Below are 22,246 nucleotides of genomic sequence, written 5' to 3'. Positions count from 1 at the left end.
GGCTCCAGGGGCCAATATGGGCCTCTGCTCCTTCCTGAAGTTCCTCTCCTCCTGATATTCTGGCTTATCTGCTCCCTCTCCACATGACTGAAGCCTCCCCTCATCACGGTCTATTCTGGTAAATCCCCGTCGCACCTTCTATTCGGTGTGAGTGCTGGGAGGGCACCAATCTGTGCACAGCAGTTAAGTTCCCACAAACAGCAGCCATGGCAGGTCTACACAGGGCTATATGGGACTTCACTCCAAAATGTACATCAATGTAGATCATGGAGATCTTCGGGACGCCTTCCCCCAACACCCTCATCGGGAGGCTGCGAACGGTGCTACACAAATTCAACACCATTGAATCCCGACAATGCAGAAGGAGGCCATTCAGCCCATCGGGTCTGCACCGACGCTCAGAAATAGCACCCCACCTACACCCACACCCCCTGCCCTATCTCCGTAACCCCACCGAACCTGCACACCTTTGAAAATGAAGGGACAATTTATCAGGGTCAATCCACCTGACCTGTACGTTTTTGAACTGTGGGAGGAAACCGGAGCACCCGGAGGAAACCCACGCAGACACTGGGAGAATGTGCAGACTCCATGCAGTCACCCAAGGCCGGAATCGAACCCGGGTCCCTGGTGGTGTGAGGCGGCAGCGCTAAACAAGCTTTTTGTTGCTCAGAAGTGCGAAAAATCTGTCTCGTTCACATCAGAAAGGGGGAAGTCAAAGAGATAACAGAGATAAACGGGGCATATTAAATTAAAGCCACATTTTGGACTGAGTAGCAATTGTCCGTCTTGTATAAATGTGGAGGGGATTTTAAAAAAAATACTGGTAAGGGATTATTATTCCGTGTTGTTATTGTTACCGGAGTAGAAAATACCTCACTGTGTACACAAAGCTGTGCTTGAGGGGAGGAGATGGGCGGGGGAGGAAAAGTGAGGGGTGGTACTGACCCTGGCAAGGTTCGGTACGTTCCCCCAGCCAGGAACATTACCTGCATTAAGGAGAACAAGGTGTAACTCGGGGCAGGTGAATGTTTGACGGAAAGCAAAAAAAAAAATCGGTTGCTCTCTCCATCCACCCAGAGCGATTGCGTCTTTCAATCTCTTCCAACTCCTCCGTCACTGCGGGAGCTTTCACCTGGCAAGGAAGGAAGGAAGGAAGGAGGGAGGGGAGGAGAGGAGGAGGAGGAGGAGGAAAGTGGGGGCAGGGGGGCGTGGGAGGGGGGAAGGGTCGCAGAGTCATTGCGACCAAAAAAAAGGAAATGACCAGTCCTCGATAATGGCCAACTTTTAAACAGTGACAAACAAACATTGTTCGCGTTTTGTACTTTTTTTTTTAGTCGGTGTTACAAATCCGAGACCTGCAAACAACGAGCATTCTGTGCATAACAGAGCAAATATAAAGTTAGGGCTTAAAATATCCGGAGGCTGAGACAACAAAGTTTTGGTAAGTGTAAGAATATTTCAACCACAGACTCTTACCCCCCCCCCCCCCCCCCCCCCGACCCCCCCCCCCCCCACCCAACCACCCCACATCCTATTAACGGTGAGGTGAGGGGGGGAGTGGGGGTGCATGTGGGGGCGGGGGGGGGCTGGTGGGAAGGAAGGTTGTGAAACCTTTATCCAGTCTGCATTTGGGACTGGGCACGATTTTAACCTGTAAACTGGTGAGGGGCATGGGCAACGCCCCATTTTTGGCTACATTGGCATTCGGTGGGTGCAAATCTGAATCCAGTCGGCGGAGGGGGGGGGGGGGGGGGGGGGGGGGGGGGGTTTGGTTGGGTTCTCATTCAGGGCGATGTTCGATTAAAATGGACATGTCATTAAATTATGTTATTGCTGCCTAAATAATCATATTTCTCATCCCAAGCCGGCCACCGCCTCCTCCTCCTCCTTCCAACCGATCAAGGAAATCGCACACCGTCTGCAAAGGCCCTGCCAAGCTTGAGCGAGAAAAAGCCGTAAGAGGTGGGATTGCGGTCGCGGGGGTAGCTGGAGATGGGCACCCGGGGGCATAGGAATTCTTGGCACCTTCTGCTGTATTACACCCTGCTCAGCTGCAACGGTGAGTACAACTTGCAATGGGTCCGTTTTTGAGCTGCGTGGCTTTCTTCCATCTTTCCTTCAGCTCCCACCCTCCCCCACCCTCCACATCTTACTCTGCTGACATATCTGCTCTCTCCTTCTCTCTCTGTCTTGTCTTTCAGAATTCGGTACCAGATGGAGCACTTACCCCACCCGAAGTGGATCTGTTGCTGGTAAGATTTAATTCAGAATAATTTCTCTCCCTCCCCGCACTCCCCTCCATTTACACTGAAATAATCATTGTGTGTCCACCTTCCCCTATCTTTCTAAGCGTAACTTGTTGAATTAGCTGCCCACTGGGGATGTGCGATTTCCACCTCTCCTCAGCACCCTTAAGTCTGTGTGTGTTACGGTCAACCTTGCATTGGATTTTCCTGACAATTTCTCTCTTCCTTAACCTGGAAGTAGTTGTGAAATCGAGGCCTATTTTAATTTAACGGGATTGAGTGGAACTGGCACTTTGCAATACCGACCCCCCCCCCCCAAGCTCACCCCACCGCCCTCCTTACCCCCACCACCGCCCCTCAACTCCACTGCCCCCCTCACCCCCCCCCCCCCCCCCCCCCCCACCGTGCCCCCTCCCCACCGCCACTCCACTCGATAATGCTCAGCGAGTAAATTAGGTCGGAAATGGGAACAGGGTTAAAAATTGAACAGCCCTTCCCCCCAATGTCTCCACTTCACAGCCGCCATCTTCTTCACCCAGTTGGGAAGAGGGAGGGAGGAGGAGAAGGGAGGAAGGGGACGGGGTGCAATTTTAACTCGCGGCTAAATGGGAGCAAAATGGGCGATGTGCACTCTTATTATCCATTACGCACTCTGCACCACATTTCCATCTACCGAGCTCATTTGGAAATTAAGCTTGTTGAAGGGTGGTGGGGGTAGGGTGGGAAGGGGAAGAGGTGATGGATCAAGAGCTACTCTAGTCAACGTTTATTAGATTTTCTCTCTTGTGTATGTGGCAGCTCCATGATGTGTTTGGACAAGAGTGCAGTGTGGATTTAGGAGGAATTAGCCAACTGGGTGAATCTTTTGACCTTTTTTTGCTTGCAGTCCAAAAAACAGTTGTGTTCCCAGTTTTTCAGTGTGTTTGACTGAAAGTGTTGGGAGAGGAAAGTGTTAATCAAGTGCAAATCCCTTTGTAGCAAAGAACGGCATCAAACTCACCACCAACACTGCAAGCAATTTGTCAATCTTCATTGTAACCCGGAGCGACTGGCACCCCTTAGATGGGGAAATCTGAGACTGAACATAATGACTAAATGAACTTCCTCTTGTCAGGCCGTGGCAACCTGTGCAATGCCTTTCATGGCGCAGTTCTCATTAAGGAAGAAACAGAGTGTGAAGCCTCAGCAGGCGATTAGTGCCGCTCAATAGATTTTCATAAAACACAGCTAAATTACCTGAAGCGGTTCACTCTTGTCTCAATGCGGAGCAGTAGGAAGCAGTGTTCCTTTTTGTCCTGGTTGCTAGAGGTTTTACGCATGACCGCACAAACACCTCTTTGAAATATTGGAACCGACCCAGGGGACACGGCTCTTATCAAGATAAGCACGAGGGTCCAGGAGTGGGAATGGTCAAAACCTTTAAGATCCTGAGGAGTATTGATAGAGTGGATTTGGAGAGGATGGTTCCTCTTGTGGGAGAGTCTAGAATATGGGGGGTCACTGTTTAAAAATAAGGGGTCGCCCATTTCAAACAGAGTGGAGGAGAGTTTTCTTTTCTCTCAGAGAGTCTCTCCAACTCTCTACCTCAAAAGGCAGTGGAATCAGGATCTTTGGATATTTTTAAGGTCCAGCTGGATAGATTCTTGATCACCAAGGAGGTGAAAGGTTATCAGGGGTCAGCAGGAATGTGGGGTTGAGGTTACACTCAGATGAGCCATGATCTTATTGAATCGAGGAGTGGGCCCGAGGAGCTGAGTGGCCTACTCCTGCTCCTAATTTGTACGTTCGGTAGATGGAGAAACTAGACCCCTTAATCGATTTTGAGATAAGTGACAGAGAAGAAAGATTTAACAATCCGAGGTAACCCACCATTTTGTAAGTGGAGGCTGCGATCTGGCTGACTTGGGGATTAGGTTTGAGAGAGAGAGAGACATCAGATGCTCGAAGACCTTCCATCCCCGAGACGCGAGTCCTATCCACTGACCCTTGACAGAGAAGGTTTAACGGGAAGGAGCAACTGAATAAAGTAGCCACATATTCCCTTGACTCTACAAGGTTGATGGATAATCTAGTCCAGGAGTGGGCAAACTACGGCCCGCGGGCCGCATGCGGCCCGCCAAAGGTATTTCTGCGGCCCACCAAGTCATTAAAAAAAAAAAAAAAAAAATTTTTTTTAATATTTTTTTTTTTTTAATTTTTTTTTAAGGTTAATGGGGGGAGGGCTGTTGGGTTACTTACTGGTATAAGGTGGATACGTTGACTTGAGTAGGGTGATCATTGCTCGGCACAACGTCGAGGGCCGAAGGGCCTGTTCTGTGCTGTACTGTTCTATGTTCTATATGAGGCGCCCAGAATCATAACCGGGTGAAGTAATTATTTTACTTAATATACTATACGGCCCTTTGTGAATTGTGAATTTCTGAATGTGGCCCTTGCACGGAAAAGTTTGCCCACCCCTGATCTAGTCGATTTGGTAAAGAAGAATAAGGGAATTGAATCGTAGGGGGAACCAGGCCAAAGAGTCATAATCTTTCAGTTAAAATTGGGAGTTACATGAGGAATAAAAGCAAATTACTGCGGATGTTGGAATCTGAAACCAAAAAAGAAAATGCTGGAAAATCTCAGCAGGTCTAATCTCTTTTAGCTACATGAGAAAGCACCTTTTCACAAAAGGGGGCTCATGGAAATCCAGAACTCTTTTCCCCACATGGCTGTCGAAGCTATAGGTCATTAAAGACTGCGTTTTCTTTGATTTTTGCAGTGTAATGCTTGTTATGGGTGATGGATCAGAGGCTGATCATCGGGGCTGACATACATGTCAGCTATGATCCAATCAATGGTGGGAGATCCTCCACAGTTGAATGGTCGACATCATAGAATTTACAGTGCAGAAGGAGGCCATTTGGCCCATCGAGTCTGCACCGGCCTTTGGAAAGAGCACCCCACCCAAGGTCAACGCCTCCACCCTATCCCCACAACCCAGCAACCCCAACCAACCCTAAGGGCAATTTTGGACACTAAGGACAATTTATCATGGCCAATCCACCTAACCTGCACATCTTTGGACTGTGGGAGGAAACCGGAGTACCCGGAGGAAACCCACGCACACACGGGGAGGATGTGCAGACTCCGCACAGACAGTGACCCAAGCCGGAATCGAACCTGGGACCCTGGAGCTGTGAAGCAATTGTGCTATCCACAATGCTACCGTGCTTCCTACGTACCCTTGAAACCAATGTACGAGGGCCATACATTGTTGACTTTATGCCTGAAGGCAAAATGTGAGCATTGGGAGGTCAGAGAACCATGGTTCACCCAAGGCGATCAATGCCATCCAGGAAAGCTAGTAACGAGTAAGGTTGATGAACAGGAGCCAGCCTTGGTTGGATTTCCAAAAAGGTGCCGCACCGAGGGTTAATGAGCAAAATGGGGCTGGGGGTGATATTTCAGCATGGAGAGAGGATCATTCAACAAATACGAAACAGAGTGGGCATAAAGGGGGCTTTTTCAAGTCGGTAGGCAGTGGAATAGTGGAATGCAGCAAAGATCAGAGCTTGGGCTGCAGTGATTTACAAGCTGTATTAATGCCTTGGATGAAGAAACAGAGAAATGCATTGAAGTTTTCTGATGATACATGATGAGGCGGAAAGGGAAGCTGTGGGGCTGAAGAGGGGCACAGGCAGCTTTGGTGAATGGGCAACAAGACGGTAGGTGGAGTACAATGTAGGGAGGTGAGACATTATTCACTTTTGTCGTAAGGATAAAAATAATTTCTAGAAAGTAAGGAGCTTGTAAATGTTGATGCTCAAGGAGACTTGGGAGTGCTGATACAAGGTCCCCAGAAAGTTAACATTGCACCAGAGAGAGTGTAGAGGAGATGCACCAGAATGTTGCCTGGCCTGGAGCGTTTTAGCTCCAAAGAGAGGCTGGATAGGCTGGCGTTGCTTTCCCCAGAGCAGAGGAGGCTGAGGGGGGAACCTGATTGAGGTGTAGAAAATTGTGAGGGACATAGATAGGAAGAAACAGGGTGCATAGATGTTAAGTTAGGAGCAGGATGTTGAGGGGAGATTTGGGAGGAAAGCTTTTCACCCAGAGGGCAGTGGGAGTCTGGAACCCACTGCCCGAAAGGATCGTAGAGGTGGGAACCCTCACAATATTCAAGAAGCATTTAGATGAGCACTTGAAACACCACAGCATACAAGGCTACGGACCAAGTGTTGGAAAATGGGATAAGAATAGATACGTGCTTGATGGCCAGTATAGATACACTGGGCCAAAGAGCCTCTTTCTGTGCTGTAAAAGCTCTCTGACTCTAGGTGCAGTGAGCAGTGAAGAAGGCAAATGCCACAGTGGTCTTTTTGGCAAGGGGATTGGTATACAAAATAAAGAAATCTTGTTACAGTTGTACAGGGAATTGGTGAGACCACATCGGGAGTACTCGGTGCAGTTTTGGTCTCCATACGTAAGGAAGGATACACTTGCACCTCAGGCAGTACAGTGAAGGTTCACTAAATTTGGAATGAGGGGGAGGTTGTCTGTGATCAGAGGCTGAGTAAATTGGGTTTATATTCCCTGGAATGCAGAGGAAGTTGAAGCAATTTCACTGAAACATACAACATCCCGACGGGGCTTTGATAGGGTGGGCAGTGGACGATTGTTTACGCTTCTCAGAGAATCTAAAACACAGAGGCATAATCTCAAGATAAGGGACCGATCACTTAGGACTGAGATGAGGAGAAATCTCTTCACTCAAAGGATTGCGAATCTTTGGAATTCTCCATCCCAGAGGGTAGTGGATGATCTATCATTTCAGACTAGGAATGAAGGGATATAAAAACATAAGGACTAGGAGCAGGAGTAGTCTATCTGGCCCCTCGCGCCTGCTCCGCCATTTAATAAGATCATGGCTGCTTTTGTGGGCTCAGCTCCACTTATCTGCCTGCTCACCAACTAGAACCCTTAATTCCTTTGAGGTAGCCTCAACTGTTTAACTGAGCAGGGGATTCCTCCCCTTTCCAACCCTGTGGGTGAAGAAGTTTCTCCTCAACCCAGTCCTAAATCTGCTCCCCCTTATTTTGAGGCTATGCCCCGAGTTCTAGTTTCACTCTTCAGTGGAAACAACCTCACTTCTTCTATCTTATCTATTCCCTTCATAATTTTATATGTTTCTATCAGACCGCCCCCCCCCCCCACCATTCTTCTAAATTCCAATGAGTATAGTTCCAGTCTACTCAGTCTCTCCTCATAATCCAATCGTCTCAACTCTGGAATCAACCTAGTGATTCTCCTCTGCACCCCCTCCAGTGCCAGTACATCCTTTATCAAGTAAGGAGACTAAAACTGCACACAGTACTCCAGGTGTGGCCTCACCAGCACCCCATACAGCTGTAACATAACCTTCCTGTTATTAAACTCCATCCCTCAATGAAGTACAAAATTCCATTTGCCTTCCTAATTACCTGCTGCACCTGCAAACCACCTTTTTGTGATTCATGCACAAGGACACCTAGGTCCCTCTGCACAGCAGCAGGCTGTAATTGTTTTACCATTTAAATAATAGTCCATTTTGCTGTTATTCCTACCAAAAAGGATGACCTCACATTTATCCACATTGAACGCCATCTGCCAGACCCTTGCCCACTCACTTAAACTACCTATATCCCTCTGCAGACTTTCAGTGTCCTCTGCACACTTTACCACTCATCTCAGCGTCATCTGCAAACTTTGACACATTAGACTTGGCCCCCAACTCCAAATCATCTATGTAAATTATAAACAATTGAGGTTCCAACACGCATCCCTGAGGCACACCACTAGCCACTGATCGCCAAGCAGAAAAACACCTATTTATCCCGACTCTTTCCTTTCTGTTAGTTAACCAATCCTCTATCCATGCTAATACATTACCCGTAACTCCGTGCACCCTTATCTTACGCAACACTACCTCCTTAGTGATAATGATTGTTTTTAGATCCTCATCTGCCATAGCATCCTTGCCATCATTATTGGCATGTCATTTGTGTCTCCCACTGTGAAGACCGACACAAAATACCTGTTCAATGCCTTGGCCATTTCCTAATTTCCCATTATGAAATCCCCCTTCTCATCCTCTAAAGGACCAATGTTTACCTTAGCTACTCTTTTTTGTTTTATATATTTGTAGAAACTTTTGCTGTCTGTTTTTATATTCTGAGCTAGTTTACTCTCATAATCTATCTTACTTTTCTTTACAGCCTTTTTTGTGGCTTTTTGTTGACCTTTAAAGATTTTCTAATCCTCTAGTTTACCACTAACCGTTGCCATTTTGTATGCTTTTTCTTTCAATTTGATACCCTCCTTTATTTCCTGAGATATCCATGGCTGATTAGCCCTGTTCCTCCAGTCCTTCCTTTTCACTGGTATATACTTTTGCTGAGCACTATGAAAAATCACTTTAAACATCCTCCACAGTTCTTCAATTGTCCCACCATAAAGTCTTTACTCCCAGTCTACCCGAACCAACTTCTCCCTCATCCCATTGTAGTCTCCTATGTTTAAGTGCAAGACACTGGTATTGGATATTACCTTCTCACCCCCCTTCTGTATTTTAAATTCAACCATATTGTGATCGTTCCTTCTGCGAGGATCCCTAACTACAAAATCATTAATTATTTTGTCTTATTATACAGGGCCAGATCTAGGATAGCTTGCTCCCATTACATACTGTTCAAGGAAAGCGCCGCAGATACATTCTATGACCTGCTTCTCAAGGCTGCCTTGACTGACCTGGTTTGACCAATTGACACGTAGATTAAAATCCCCCATGACAACTGCCATACAGTTTTTACATGCATCAATTATTTCTTTGTTTATTTCCCGCCTGACCATGTGATTATTATTTGGTGGCCGGTAGAGTACTATATGGGCAGCGGGTGGGAAAATAGAGTCAAGGTCTATGATCAGCCATGATTGTATTGAATGGAGGAGCAGGCTCAGCGGACCGAATGATCTACTCCTGCTCCTATTTCTTGTGACAAAGCAGCTCAGCTTGATTGGTATCCTATCCACCACCTTCCACATTCACTCCCTCCACCAATGACGCACAGTGGCAGAAATGTGTACCATCTACAAGATGCCCTGCAGGAACTCACCAAGGCTCCTTAGGCAGCACCTTCCAAACCCACGACTTCTACCATCTAGAAGGACAGGGGCAGCAGATACTTGGGAATACCACCACCTGGACGTTCCCCTCCAAGCCACTCACCATCCTGACATGGAACTATGTCACCATTCCTTCTCTGTTGCTAGATCTGAAGCTTCCTCCCCAACAGCAAGATTTTGTCCCAGCAGTGAAGTAACAGCGATATACTTCCAAATGTCCCCATGCATCTGTTGTCCTTACCGTCCAAAGTAGTAGAGATTGCAGTTATGGAGGATGATGTCAAAGGAGCCTTGGTGAGTTCATAGAGTAGAATCATAGAATCTCTACAGTGCAGAAGGAGGCCACTTGGCCCATTGAGTATGCACTGACCCTCTGAAAGAGCACCCTAATTAGGTCCCGAGCCCTATCCCCATAACCCCACCTAACCTGTACATCCCTGGACACTAAAGGGCAATTTTATCATGGCCAATCTAACTAACATGCACATCTTTCGACTGTGGGAGGAAACCATTCCCTATGCAGACATGGGGAGTATGAGCAAACTCCGCACAACAGTCACCCAAGGCCGGAGTCAAACGCGGGTGCCTGGCAGCATTGCTAACCACTGTGCCATCCTGCTGCCCCTGATGCCTTACTCCAATGCATCCTGTAGATGGTGCACACTGCTGCCACCATGCATCAGTGGGGGAGAGATTGAATATTGGAAGTGGCGGATGGAATTTTAATCGAACAAGCTCCTTTGCCCTGGATGGTGTTGAGCTTTTTGAGTGCTGATGAAGCTGCACACAACCATGTGATGGAGAGTATTCCATCACAGTCCTGACTTACTTCGTGTCGGTGGTGGACAGGCTTTGGGGAGTCAGGAGGTGGGTTACTCGCCACAGAATCCCTAGACTCTGACCTCTTTTAGCCACAGTATTTATATGGCTAGTCCAGTTCAGTTTCTGGTCAATGGTAACCCCCAGGATATTGCTAGTGGGGGATTCATCGATGGTAATGTTTTTCCGTCCATGCTTAAAATTATGCCCAACTATCCTTTGCCATTTTTCTCCTTGAGGAACTGAGAAATAACTTTATGAGACTAACGTTTATGATAACCATGTGTCACTTGCGATTCATAACCCAGGCCAACTACTCACACAACAAGACATTTTGCTCAAGACCTTGCTCACATGTTCACCCCTCGCCAGTCATTTTTTAACAAATTCTCTACCTTGCTTGTGATATTATTAACAGGTTCCCCTGGGTTAACAATTTCTGGACGAAAGTTTGTCACCGTCTTCTTGGAGAACCATTCCAACTCGGCCGTCCTCTCCTTGACAGTCATCACTTATGAGAAAGCAGCTAACGTGAATGTCTCGATCCGCAACCCACCTTTCCATCGCTCACAAACCATTAGTGCCAGCAGCAGCGCCGTTATTAATCTGGACCCCTCCTTGATGATGAAAGGCAACGAGATCTCGGAGAAAGCGATCACCATCACCTCGGACCAGGACATTTCCATCGTGGTGCTCAATGTCCGCTACAACACCCAGGATGCTTTTCTCAGTTTGCCCCTCGTTAACCTGGGCACCACCTATTACGTTGTCACCCATAATGGGATCAAGTCCAACTACCGGCAATTCGCCATCGCCAACCCCAGCGCCAGCCAGATGGTGCACGTGACCGTCACCGTTGCAGGTGCGGTGGAGTACAACGGCACAGAGTACGCGGATGGCCAGGTCTTCACGTTCACCATGAAGCCTGGCCAGGTCATCCAGTTCCAGAGCGAGATAGACATGACGGGCACCAAGTTGCTGTCCTCACAGCCCGTGGCCGTGTTCAGCGGCAGCCGCTGCATCACCATCTCCTCCAATGACTGTGACCACATCGCCGAGCAGTTGCACCCTGTGGACAAGTGGTCCTACTCATTCGCCATCTTCCCCCTGCTGGATAAGGAGAGCCTAGACATCATCACCATCGTGTCCGCCGACAACGACACAGCCGTGAACATCTACAGCAACGAGGGCAACATCAACTTCATCCTGCAGGAGAGCAGTCACGTCAACCTCACCGTAATGGGTGGGATGATTGTGAACTCGGCCAAGGCAATCATGGTGGTCTACCTGTCGACGGGGGGGAGCACATCCCTGGTGCCGACTTTCGACCCCTTCCTTGTGAACGTCATCCCGCCAGCCTACTTCAGCGCCCACTACGTGTTTGTCACCATGGCCAATTTTTACAATTACATCCTCATTGTCTCCTCCACTCCAACCTCCAACCAGATCATCTTGGATGGTAAGCCCTTGTCTACCTTTCCGACGGAGAACACCACCTTCTGGGACTTCACAGCCACCCGTGTGTACCTCGGCAAAACCGCAGGCCGCTATGTTATATTTCACGCCGACTCGCTGTTCGGTATCTACGTCTATGGGATCGCCCGCGGTGAATCCTATGCCTATTCAATGGGTGGGAAGCGGAACAGCAGCGTGGGTAAGTGCTGCACTTTCTTTGCACCTGATTGTTTCAGGTGGCTTAATGGTATTGTCGCAGGACTCAGGGTTTGAATCCCACCCCAGCAGATGGTGAAAGCTGCATCTCCAAAGCCTAACTACAAATGTGAATGTCGCTGGCTGGGCCCGATTTATTGTCCATCCCTGAGGGTATTTAAGGGCCAACCACATTGCTGTGTGGGTCTGGAGTTACATTCAGAGCCAGGTCAGATAAGGATGACAGTCCCTAAAGGTCATTAGTAAACCAGATGGGCTTTTATGGCAATCAACAATGGTTTCATGATCATAGAATTTCCAATGCAGAAGGAGGCCATTTGGCCCATTGAGCTGCACCGGCCCTAGAAAGAGCACCCTACTCAGGCATATGCCTCCACCCTATCCCCGTAACCCAGTAACCCCACCTAACCTTTTCGGACATTTTGGGGCAATTTATCGTGCCAATCCACCTAGCCTCATATCTTTGGACTGTGGTAGGAATCTGGAGCACCCGGAGGAAACCCACGCAGACACGGGGAGAAAGTTCAAACTCCACACAGTCAGTCACCCGAGGCCGGAATTGAACCGGCATCCTTGGAGCTGTGAGGCAGCAGTGCTAACCACTTTGCCACCGTGCCGGCCATCATTAGACTTTGAATTGCAGATTTTTTATTTTATTGAATTCACATTTCCCCATCTGCCATGGTGGGATTCGAACCCAGGTCCCCATTGCCCTGGTTTCTGGATTACTAGTCCAGTGACAATAGCACTATGCCACCACCTCCCATATTGTTGTTGAAAAACCCCATTGGGAGTCAGCTTTGTCCCTTTCGAGAAGGAAATCTGTTGTCCTTACCTGGTCTGTCCTACATGAGACTCCAGGTCCACACAGTTATGTGGATGATTCTTCAATTAGGGATGGGCAATAAATGCTGGTTCAGCCAGCGACGCCCCATAACCATGAATTAATTTTTTAAAAATCACCAACAATTAACAATGACAAAGGAGGAGAGAACTGGTAGCTCTTGAGCTGTCATTTATGGAGTACCTGGCTCCCTCTAATATGTAATGGGGAACATATGAGATGGCGAGAAAGAGCACTAGTTTGGGAGTCAACAACTTGGAGACTTGGTCCAAGATTTAGAGCCAAACTGTTCACATGTGCAGAAGGTGTGTCCTCTTGTGGGGGCATCCAGAATTAGGGGGTCACTGTTAAAAATAAGGGGTCACTCATTTAAGACGGAGATGCAGTGAATATTTTCTCTCAGAGGTTGGAGCTCCCTTCCTCGAAAAGCCAGTGGAAGCAGAGTCTTTGAATATTTTTAAGGCTGAGCGGGATAGATTCTTGACGAACAAGGGGGTGGAGAGGCAGGAATTTGCAATCGGATCAGTCGTGTGGAATGGGGGAGGAGGCTGGGGGGGGAGGGGTGCCGAATGGGACGGAGGGCGTGAGGGGGAGAATGAACTAGGTTGGCATGGCCACCCACCCTCACTTTCTGCACCAGGGAATCACATTTTACACCCATCTTTCACAGGCTTCGTGCATCATATGAGATGCCAGTCTGCAGTCTGAGTGCACAAGGCGAAAGTAGGCCTAGCCCTACCTTGTCAAGTGGGCCACGGACAAGGTGGACCGAATGGCCAGCATCCACCCCCTTCCCTCAGCATCCCCCACTCACCCCACCCCCATGGTCACTGAAGTCAACTCTTCAAGTGTTGGAATAATATTTTGATCGATGCCGCTGTTTGATGGGTTCAATTATCCTGGGTGCATCTTCCTCAACCCACCCCAGAGGGAAAAATAAAACCGTTTGGACTAGTTTTCTTATTGAGGGACAGGTAGCATTGAGGAAGCAGAGGGGCCGCAGGAGGACTTGGACAGCTAGGAGAGTGGGCAAAGAAGAGGCAGATGGAATAGAATGTGGAAAAGTGTGAGGAAGGAGGAATGGAGGAATAGACTATTTTCTAAATGGGGAGATGCTTAGGAAATCAGAAGCACAAAGGGATTTGGGAGTCCTTGTTCAAGATTCTCTTAAGGTTAACGTGCAGGTTCAGTCGGCAGTTAGGAAGGCAAATGCAATGTTAGCATTCACGTCGAGAGGGCTAGAATTCAAGAGCAGGGATGCACTTCTGAGACTATATAAGGCTCTGGTCAGACCCCATTTTGAGTATTGTGAACAGTTTTGGGCCCAATATCTAAGAAAGGATGTGCTGTCCTTGGAAAGGGCCCAGAGGAGGTTCACAAGAATAATCTCTGGAATGAAGAGCTTGTCGTATGAGGAACGGTTGAGGACTCTGGGTCTGTACTCGTTGGAGTTTAGAAGGATGAGGGGGGGTCTTATTGAAACATAGGATACTGCGAGGCCTGGATAAAGTGGACGTGGAGAGGATATTTCCACGTGTGTGAAAAACTAGAACCAGAGGACACAATCTCAGACTAAAGGGACGATCCTTTAAAACAGAGATTTCTTCAGCCAGAGGGTGGTGAATCTGTGGAACTCTTTGCTGCAGAAGGCGGTGGAGGCCAAATCACTGAGTGTCTTTAAGATAGTGGCAGATAGGTTTTTGATTAATAAGGGGATCAGGAGTTTTGGGGAGAAGGCAGGAGAATGGGGATAAGAAGAACATCACCCATAATTGAATGGCGGAGCAGACTCGATGGGCCGAGTGGCCTAATTCTGCTCCTATGTCTTATGGTCTTCTGCTTTACTGTTTTTTTCCACCAAAGGGGTGCAGAAGAGCCACGGGAGGCATTGAGACATTTGGGGTTTGGAGGACGGGGCAATAAAAATTAAATGAGGCAAGCGGGGGGGGGGGAAATGCAGGGGGTAACGGGGGTGGAGTGGGTGAGGGAGGACCCTCCAGATTTTTAGAATGTGGCTTGAAAATTAGGGATGGGCAATGAATGCTAACCTAGCTTGCAATGCCCACATCCCATGAATGAAAAACAAAATTATGTGTAAAAGAAACCTCGAATGTTTGAAACATTGTTGTGGAAAATCTGATTCCCTTCCACGACTGCAATTGAATGAAACCCGATTCTCTCCTGCAGTGGAAAACATAAAGTCAGCGACGTTCATTTGCCTGGCCCAGGCAGCGGAATACACCTTCCCGACCAGTATGCTGGCCAGCGCGGGGGTCGCCGTCAACGACGTCCACCTCATTGACCCCACGTGCCGGGCCCAGCAACAGGACGAGAACTGGATTGTCATCACAGCGCCATTCGACTCCTGTGGCACCACCATCAGTGTAAGTACTCGCTCCGCAGCCCCCAGATCCCCTCTCTCCACCCCCCCCCCCCCCCCCCCCCCCCCCCCCCCACCCCCTCTAGCCAGGAATACAAGTAAACGCTGGGCGGGAAGTGTAGGACGCATCCCACCAGGGGCTGGTTTAGCTCACTCAGCTAAATCACTGGCTTTTAAAGCAGACCAAGCAGGCCAGCAGCACGGTTCGATTCCCGTACCAGCCTGCCCGGACAGGCGCCGGAATGTGGCGACTAGGGGCTTTTCACAGTAACTTCATTGAAGCCTACTCGTGACAATAAGCGATTTTCATTTCATTTCGTGACCATTTCCCTGAGGGACGATCACAGCCAGGCGAGATGGCATTCGTGACGAATTTCGGAGGCATGGAGGGTGCAGGAAAAGAATGCCACGGGTCTGCCTGCCTGGTTCAGGGTGGCGGCCAGAGCGACGTCCGATGCATCGCTCTTGACCTGAAAAGGGAGGGTCTCATTGACCGCGTGCATCGTGGCCTTGGCGATGTCAGCCTTGATGCGTTTGAAGACCTGGCAGGCCTCAGCCGTCAGAGGGAAAACTGCGGAGTGGATGAGTGGACGGGCCTTGTCCGCATAGTTAGGTACCCAGTGGGCATAATAGGAGAAAAATCCCAGGCATTGTTTCAGGGCCTTGGGTCAGTGGGATGGGGGAGTTCCATGAGGGGGCGCATTGGGTCGGGGTCGGGCCCATGAACTTCGTTTTCCACAACATAGCCAAGGATGGCTAAGCGATTGGTGCGGAACATGCACTTCTTTTTGTACGTGAGATTAACGCATACCCCCTCCCATGCATATCGGATATGGTCAATCAGATTGCACAGTACCGAGAGATTGCGCAGTATGCGAGAGGGTTGGCGGTGTGGAGAAATTTGACAAGGTTAGCATCGTGGTCCTGCTGATCGTGGCCGCAGATGGTGACATTATCGAGGTACGGGAAGGTGACCCGCAGCCTGTACCCGTCAACCATTCGGTCCATCTCACGTTGGAAGACCGAGACCCCGTTAGTGACACCGAAGGGAACCCTGAGGAAATGATAGAGGCGGCCATCTGCTTCGAACGCAGTGTATTTGAGGTCCGCCTTGCGGATGGGGAGCTGGTGGTAGGAAGATTTCAGGTCCACTGTTGAAAAGACCCGGGACTGTACAATCTGATTGACCATATCAGATATGCATGGGAGGGGGTATGCGTCAAGCTGCGTATACCGATTGATGGTCTAACTGTAGACAATTACCATCCTGTCCCCAGTCTTTACCACTACCACTTGGGCTCTCCAGGGGCTATTGCTGGCCTCAATAATGCCTTCCAGCAGCAGCCGCTGGACCTCCGACCTGATGAAGGTCCTGTCCTGGGCACTCTACCGTCTCTGTCCTGGGCACTCTACCGTCTGCTCCTGGTGGCGACGGGTTTGCTATCCGGGGTGAGGTTTGCAAATAGGGAAGGTGGGTTGACCTTAAGGGTCGTGAGGCCGCATACGGTGAGGGGTGGTAGGGGTTCGCCGAATTTTAAAGTTAAGCTTTGGAGGTTGCACTGGAAGTCCAGGCCGAGTAACAAGGCAGCGCAGAGGTTGGGGAGGACGTAGAGTCGGAAGTTGGTGAACTCTACGCCCTGGACGGTGAGGGTGACGATGCAGTACCCCCGGATTTCCACGGAATGGGATCCGGAGGCCAGCGAGATTCTCTGGGTAACGGGGTGTACCGCGAGGGAGCAGCACCTTACCGTGGAGGGGTGGATGAAGCTTTCCGTGCTACTGGAGTCAAGAAGGCAGGATGTCTTGGGCCCATCGACTTTCACCGTCGTCGGCGCGGTTGCGAGGTTGTGCTGCCGGGACTGGTCGAGCATGATGGAGGCGAGTTGCGGTTGGTGTTGGTAGACCCTGGGCTGGTCTGCGACGGTGGCAGGCGGTGAACGGCCCGATGAAGTCCCCGATGAGCAGGGGTCCTGAGGTGTCGTCCAAAATGGCGGCAAAGATGGCGGCGCCCAAGGGGCGCAATTGGCGGGCATCGTTAAAGATGGCGCCACCCAAGGGCCGCACGTGGGCTGCTGAGAGAAAAATGGCCGCGCCCACGGGTCGCACATGGGGGAGTGCAGGAATAATGGCCCTGGATACAACGGCGATTGACCAGGCCTGGCACACGGCAGCAAAATGTCCCTTCTTTCCGCAGGCCTTGCAGGTTGCACTCGTCGGGGGTGCTTTGTCTGCCCACAGAAATAGCACTTGGGCCCCCCTGGGGTTGGCTGGCTGCCGCGGGGTGCAGGTTTGGGGTTGGCTGGGGGTGGCTGCTGGTGGGGCCCACAATGTCCACAGAGCGCTGTGCGTTCGGGAGTGTATGCTGTGCGGTCGGGGGCGTACGACTGTATGTTACGGGAGGCTACCGTTAGTGAGTTCGCGAGTTGCCTGGTTGCAGCGAGGTGGAACGTACCCCCTTCTAATAGGCGCTGTGGGTGTACGCCAACTGCATGCACGTAACACAAGCGTCCCTGATTAAGAGTTCTGATTAAGAGTTCAGTATGTTCCACGGCTGAAACTGCCTGGCAATCGCAGTTCCTCGCCAGGATGTGCAGGGCATGAAAGAAATCGTCTAATGACTCACCGGGGGGTTGCTGCCTTCTGGATAGGAGGTGCCTGGCGTAGAGTTTGTTGATCGGCCGGATATAGTGTCCTTTCAGAAGCCTCATAGCTTCAGGGTAAGTGGGCGCATCCCGGATAAGGGGAAAAATCTCGGAGCTCACCCGTGAGTACTGGATCTGAAGTTTCTGTGCGTCCGTGGCCTATTTTAGTCGCTGATCTGAGTAACTTTCGAAGCAAGCTAGCCAGTGCTCGATGGCCGACGCGGCATTGTCTGCTTGAGGGTGCAGCCTATTCTCTCATGGGGCATCGCTGGCTGGGTCCCAGCATTTGTTGTCCACCCCTAATTGCCCCTGGAACCGCTTGGCCATTTCAGGGAAAGGCAGTTGAGAGTCAATCATTGCCGTGGAGACTGGAGTCACATGGCAGCCAGACTGGTTAAGGACAGTGATTGATGCACTATCAATTACGACAAGACGAGAGTAGAGAGTAATCGAGGCTTTATTAAGCAGAGAGGTGTTGCCTCCTGCAGCTGCTGCTAGAAATGGTAGCAGCTCGGTGTGCGCGCACATTTATACTCTGCCTACTGGGCGGAACCAGCAGGCAGGGATCTACCCCCATACCTGTAGTACAGGAGCCTTACTGTATTACCTCTAATACACGTATTATACAAACAGTGGTGACTACCGCAGACGGTAGTTTTGTCTCCCTAAAGGGGCCATTCGTGAACCCGATGGGTTGTTGTGACAATCGATTCTAGCTGTCTTGGTTGCCGTTACTGAGCCGTGCTTTAGATTTCTGATTTTTATTAATTGGATTTAAATTCCACCAGCTGCCAGGGTGGGATTTGAATACGGCTCCCCAGAACATTTAGCCTGGACGTTACTGGACTCCTGGTCCTGTAGAATTCCCACTGCACTACCCATAGCAGGGAAGTGGAGAGGTGGATGAGGGGGAGGGGTTGCAGTGTGTGGCTATTATATGAGAGTGACTGTACAAGCATATGGGACTGGCCTTCGATCCTTACATTATACATGATCCAATTTCTGGATAGGCAGTAGCTCTTTTCTAATACAAGGGGTGGTTAAGGCCTACTGAAATGACCTTTATTCAAAAAATATTTTAAAAATTAACTAATTGGATGTGGGCGTCGCTGGCTGGGCCCAGCATTTATTGCCCATTCCTAGTTGCCCTTCAGAAGATGGTAGTGATCCGCCTTCTTGAACCGCTGCAGTCTCTGTGGCGTAGATACACCCACAGTGCTGTTAGGGAGGAAGTTCCAGGATTTTGATCCAACGACAATGAAGGAACGGCTGACATTTTTCCAAGTCAGGATGGTGACTAACTTGGAGGGGAATTTCCAGCAGGTGGTGTTCCCAGGTGTCTGCTGCCCTTGTGATTCTGGATGGTAACGGTCGTGGATTTGGTAAGTTTGTGCCTCACTTAGTCATTGAGCCTCAGAGTTTTACAGCACAAAAAGAGGCCCTTTGGAATCGTGCTTGTGCTGGCCATCAATCACGCATCTATTCTAATCCCATTTTCCAGCACTTATGGAGCTCAGTCACTGAGCGACAAGCCTTTCTGCCTTCAATGGTTTATTACCACACTGGAAAAATCCTATTAAAATGAAAATCCAAGATGGTCCCTGCATCATATGGAATTCCATGTCCCAACAGACCGCGTGACAACAAGGTCCTAATGTAGTTGTCACGCCCGTGATTTGGAATTGTCTCATTGGCAGTCTGCTGTTGATAACTCCCCAGATTATTTTTCTTTGGCCACGGCCTGTTACAGTTGCTGTAAATATTTCCATTGATTAAACTCCGTCTTGCCGCAGAACGAGACAGGAAAGATCATCTACGTGAACACCATTTACGGCAGCATCCCTCGGACCCCAATCCACCGGCTGGAGATCGAGATCAAGTGCGAGATGTCGCTAAACGAGAGCGTCACCATGGGATTCATGCTGCAGACCAACCATCTGATCCGTTTCGGCCACTATAACGTATCCTTTCGGTTTTTCCGCTCGGTCAATTTCGATGATCCGATCATGCACTTCCCTTACCAGGCCGAGCTGAACAGCACGCTGTTCATCCAGATGGAGGCGGAGACCGCCGACTCCGGCGTCCAGATCTTCACTGACACCTGCGTGTCTGCCCCGCATCTCAATTCGAACCGGGCGGCCTACACCATCCTGCAGAACGGGTAATGGCCGCAGCTACCTCTTTCGGGCCCTTGTGCAATGAATAAATACTCCCCTGGCAACATGTGCTTTCATGTAAGCGAGGAAGCAGGAACAACATGGGGGATGGAGGGTGTTGGTTGGGTGGGAGGCACCCCACACATTCACACACACAGTTACAGATATACACGCAGCACAAACACACACACACAGACACACATGTGACACACACACCCACATACACACATGCATGACACACAGGTAGACACACAGTACGAAACCATCACAGACACACACGTTCTCTCTCACACACACATCCACATACGCACTCACATTCTCTCACACTCACACTTATAATCTCTCGCACACATAGGGTGGTGTATATGTATGTGTGTCTGGGAATTATTGAGTGTATATGTATGTGTGTCTGTGGGAGTGGAGTGTATATGTATGTGTGTCTGGGAATTATTGAGTGTATATGTATGTGTGTCTGTGGGAGTGGAGTGTATATGTATGTGTGTCTGGGAATTATTGAGTGTATATGTATGTGTGTCTGTAGGAGTGATTGAGTGTGTATATCTGTGGGAGTGGAGCGTATATGTATGTGTGTCTGTGGGAGTGATTGAATGTATCTGTATGTGTGTATGTGGGAGTGATTGAGTGTATATGTATGTGTGTCTGGGAGTGGAGTGTATATGAATGTGTGTCTGTGGGAGTGGTGTATATGTATGTGTGTCTGTGGGAGTGATTGACACTCATACATATACACTCAATCACTCCTAGACACACATACATATAAACTCCACTCCCACAGATACACACAGATATACATCCTTTCACTCCCAGACACACATACATATACACTCAATCATTCCCACAGACATACATACATATACACTCAATCACTCCCACAGACACACATACATACACACTCAATCACTCCCACAGATACACATACATAAACACTCAATCACTCCCACAGACACATATACATATACACCACTCCCACACACACACATACATATACACTGAATCATTCCCACAGACACACATACATATACACTCAATCACTCCCACAGACACACATACATAAACACGCAATCACTCCCACAGACACATATACATATACACCACTCCCACAGACACAGATTCATATACACTCAATCACTCCCACAGACACACATACATATACACCACTCCCACAGACACATTCATATAGACTCAGTCACTCCCACAGACATACATACATATACACTCAATCACTCCCACAGACACACATACATACACACTCAATCACTCCCACAGACACACATACATAAACACTCAATCACTCCCACAGACACACATACATATACGCTCCACTCCCACAGACACACATACATATGCCCTTCACTCCCACAGACACACATCATATACATTCAATCACTCCCACAGACACACATACATATACACTCAATCACTCCCGCACACACAGATACATATACACTCCACTCCCACAGATACACATAGATATACATCCTTTCACTCCCAGACACACATACATATACACTCAATCACTCCCACAGACATACATACATATACACCCAATCACTCCCACAGACACACAGACATATACACTCAATCACTCCCAGAGGCACACATACATATACACTCAATCACTCCCACAGACACACATACATATTCACTCAATCACTCCCAGAGGCACACATACATATACACTCCACTCCCACAGATACATAGATATACATCCTTTCACTCCCAGACACACATACATATACACTCAATCACTCCCACAGACATACATACATATACACTCAATCACTCCCACAGACACACATACATAAACACTCAATCACTCCCACAGACACACATACATATACACTCAATCACTCCCACACACACACATACATATACACTCCACTCCCACAGATACACATAGATATACATCCTTTCACTCCCAGACGCATATACATATACAATCAATCACTCCCACAGACACACATACATATACACTCAATCACTCCCACAGACACACATACATATACACTTAACTCCCACAGACCCACATACGTACACACTCAATCACTCCTACAGATACACATACATATGCACTCAGTCACTCCCCCAGACACACATCCATATACACTCCACTCCCACAGACACACATACATACATACTCAATCACTCCCACAGACACACATACATATACACCCAATCACTCCCACAGACACACAGACATATACACTCAATCACTCCCAGAGGCACACATACATATACACTCATTCACTCCCACAGACACACATACATATTCACTCAATCACTCCCAGAGGCACACATACATATACACTCAATCACTCCCACAG

The 22,246-nt window shown here is 48.9% G+C and overlaps 1 protein-coding gene across 1 annotated transcript in view; it reads left to right on the top strand.

The window, feature by feature from the left end:
* The first annotated feature begins 1,342 nt into the window (after positions 1-1,342).
* Positions 1,343-22,246, top strand: part of LOC119975405 (IgGFc-binding protein-like) — a 33,080-nt gene continuing 12,176 nt past the window's right edge. Inside the window, exons 1-6 of the mRNA XM_038815017.1 lie at positions 1,343-1,444; positions 1,868-2,062; positions 2,205-2,255; positions 10,627-11,862; positions 14,911-15,107; positions 19,539-19,906. Of these exons, the coding sequence (XP_038670945.1) occupies positions 1,996-2,062; positions 2,205-2,255; positions 10,627-11,862; positions 14,911-15,107; positions 19,539-19,906 (1,919 nt within the window). The 5' untranslated portion in view covers positions 1,343-1,444; positions 1,868-1,995. The remainder of the gene's footprint in view (positions 1,445-1,867; positions 2,063-2,204; positions 2,256-10,626; positions 11,863-14,910; positions 15,108-19,538; positions 19,907-22,246) is intronic.

Source organism: Scyliorhinus canicula, chromosome 13 (assembly GCF_902713615.1).
Source record: "Scyliorhinus canicula chromosome 13, sScyCan1.1, whole genome shotgun sequence".
NCBI lineage: Eukaryota > Metazoa > Chordata > Chondrichthyes > Carcharhiniformes > Scyliorhinidae > Scyliorhinus > Scyliorhinus canicula.
This window is presented reverse-complemented; position numbering and strand designations above follow the sequence as displayed.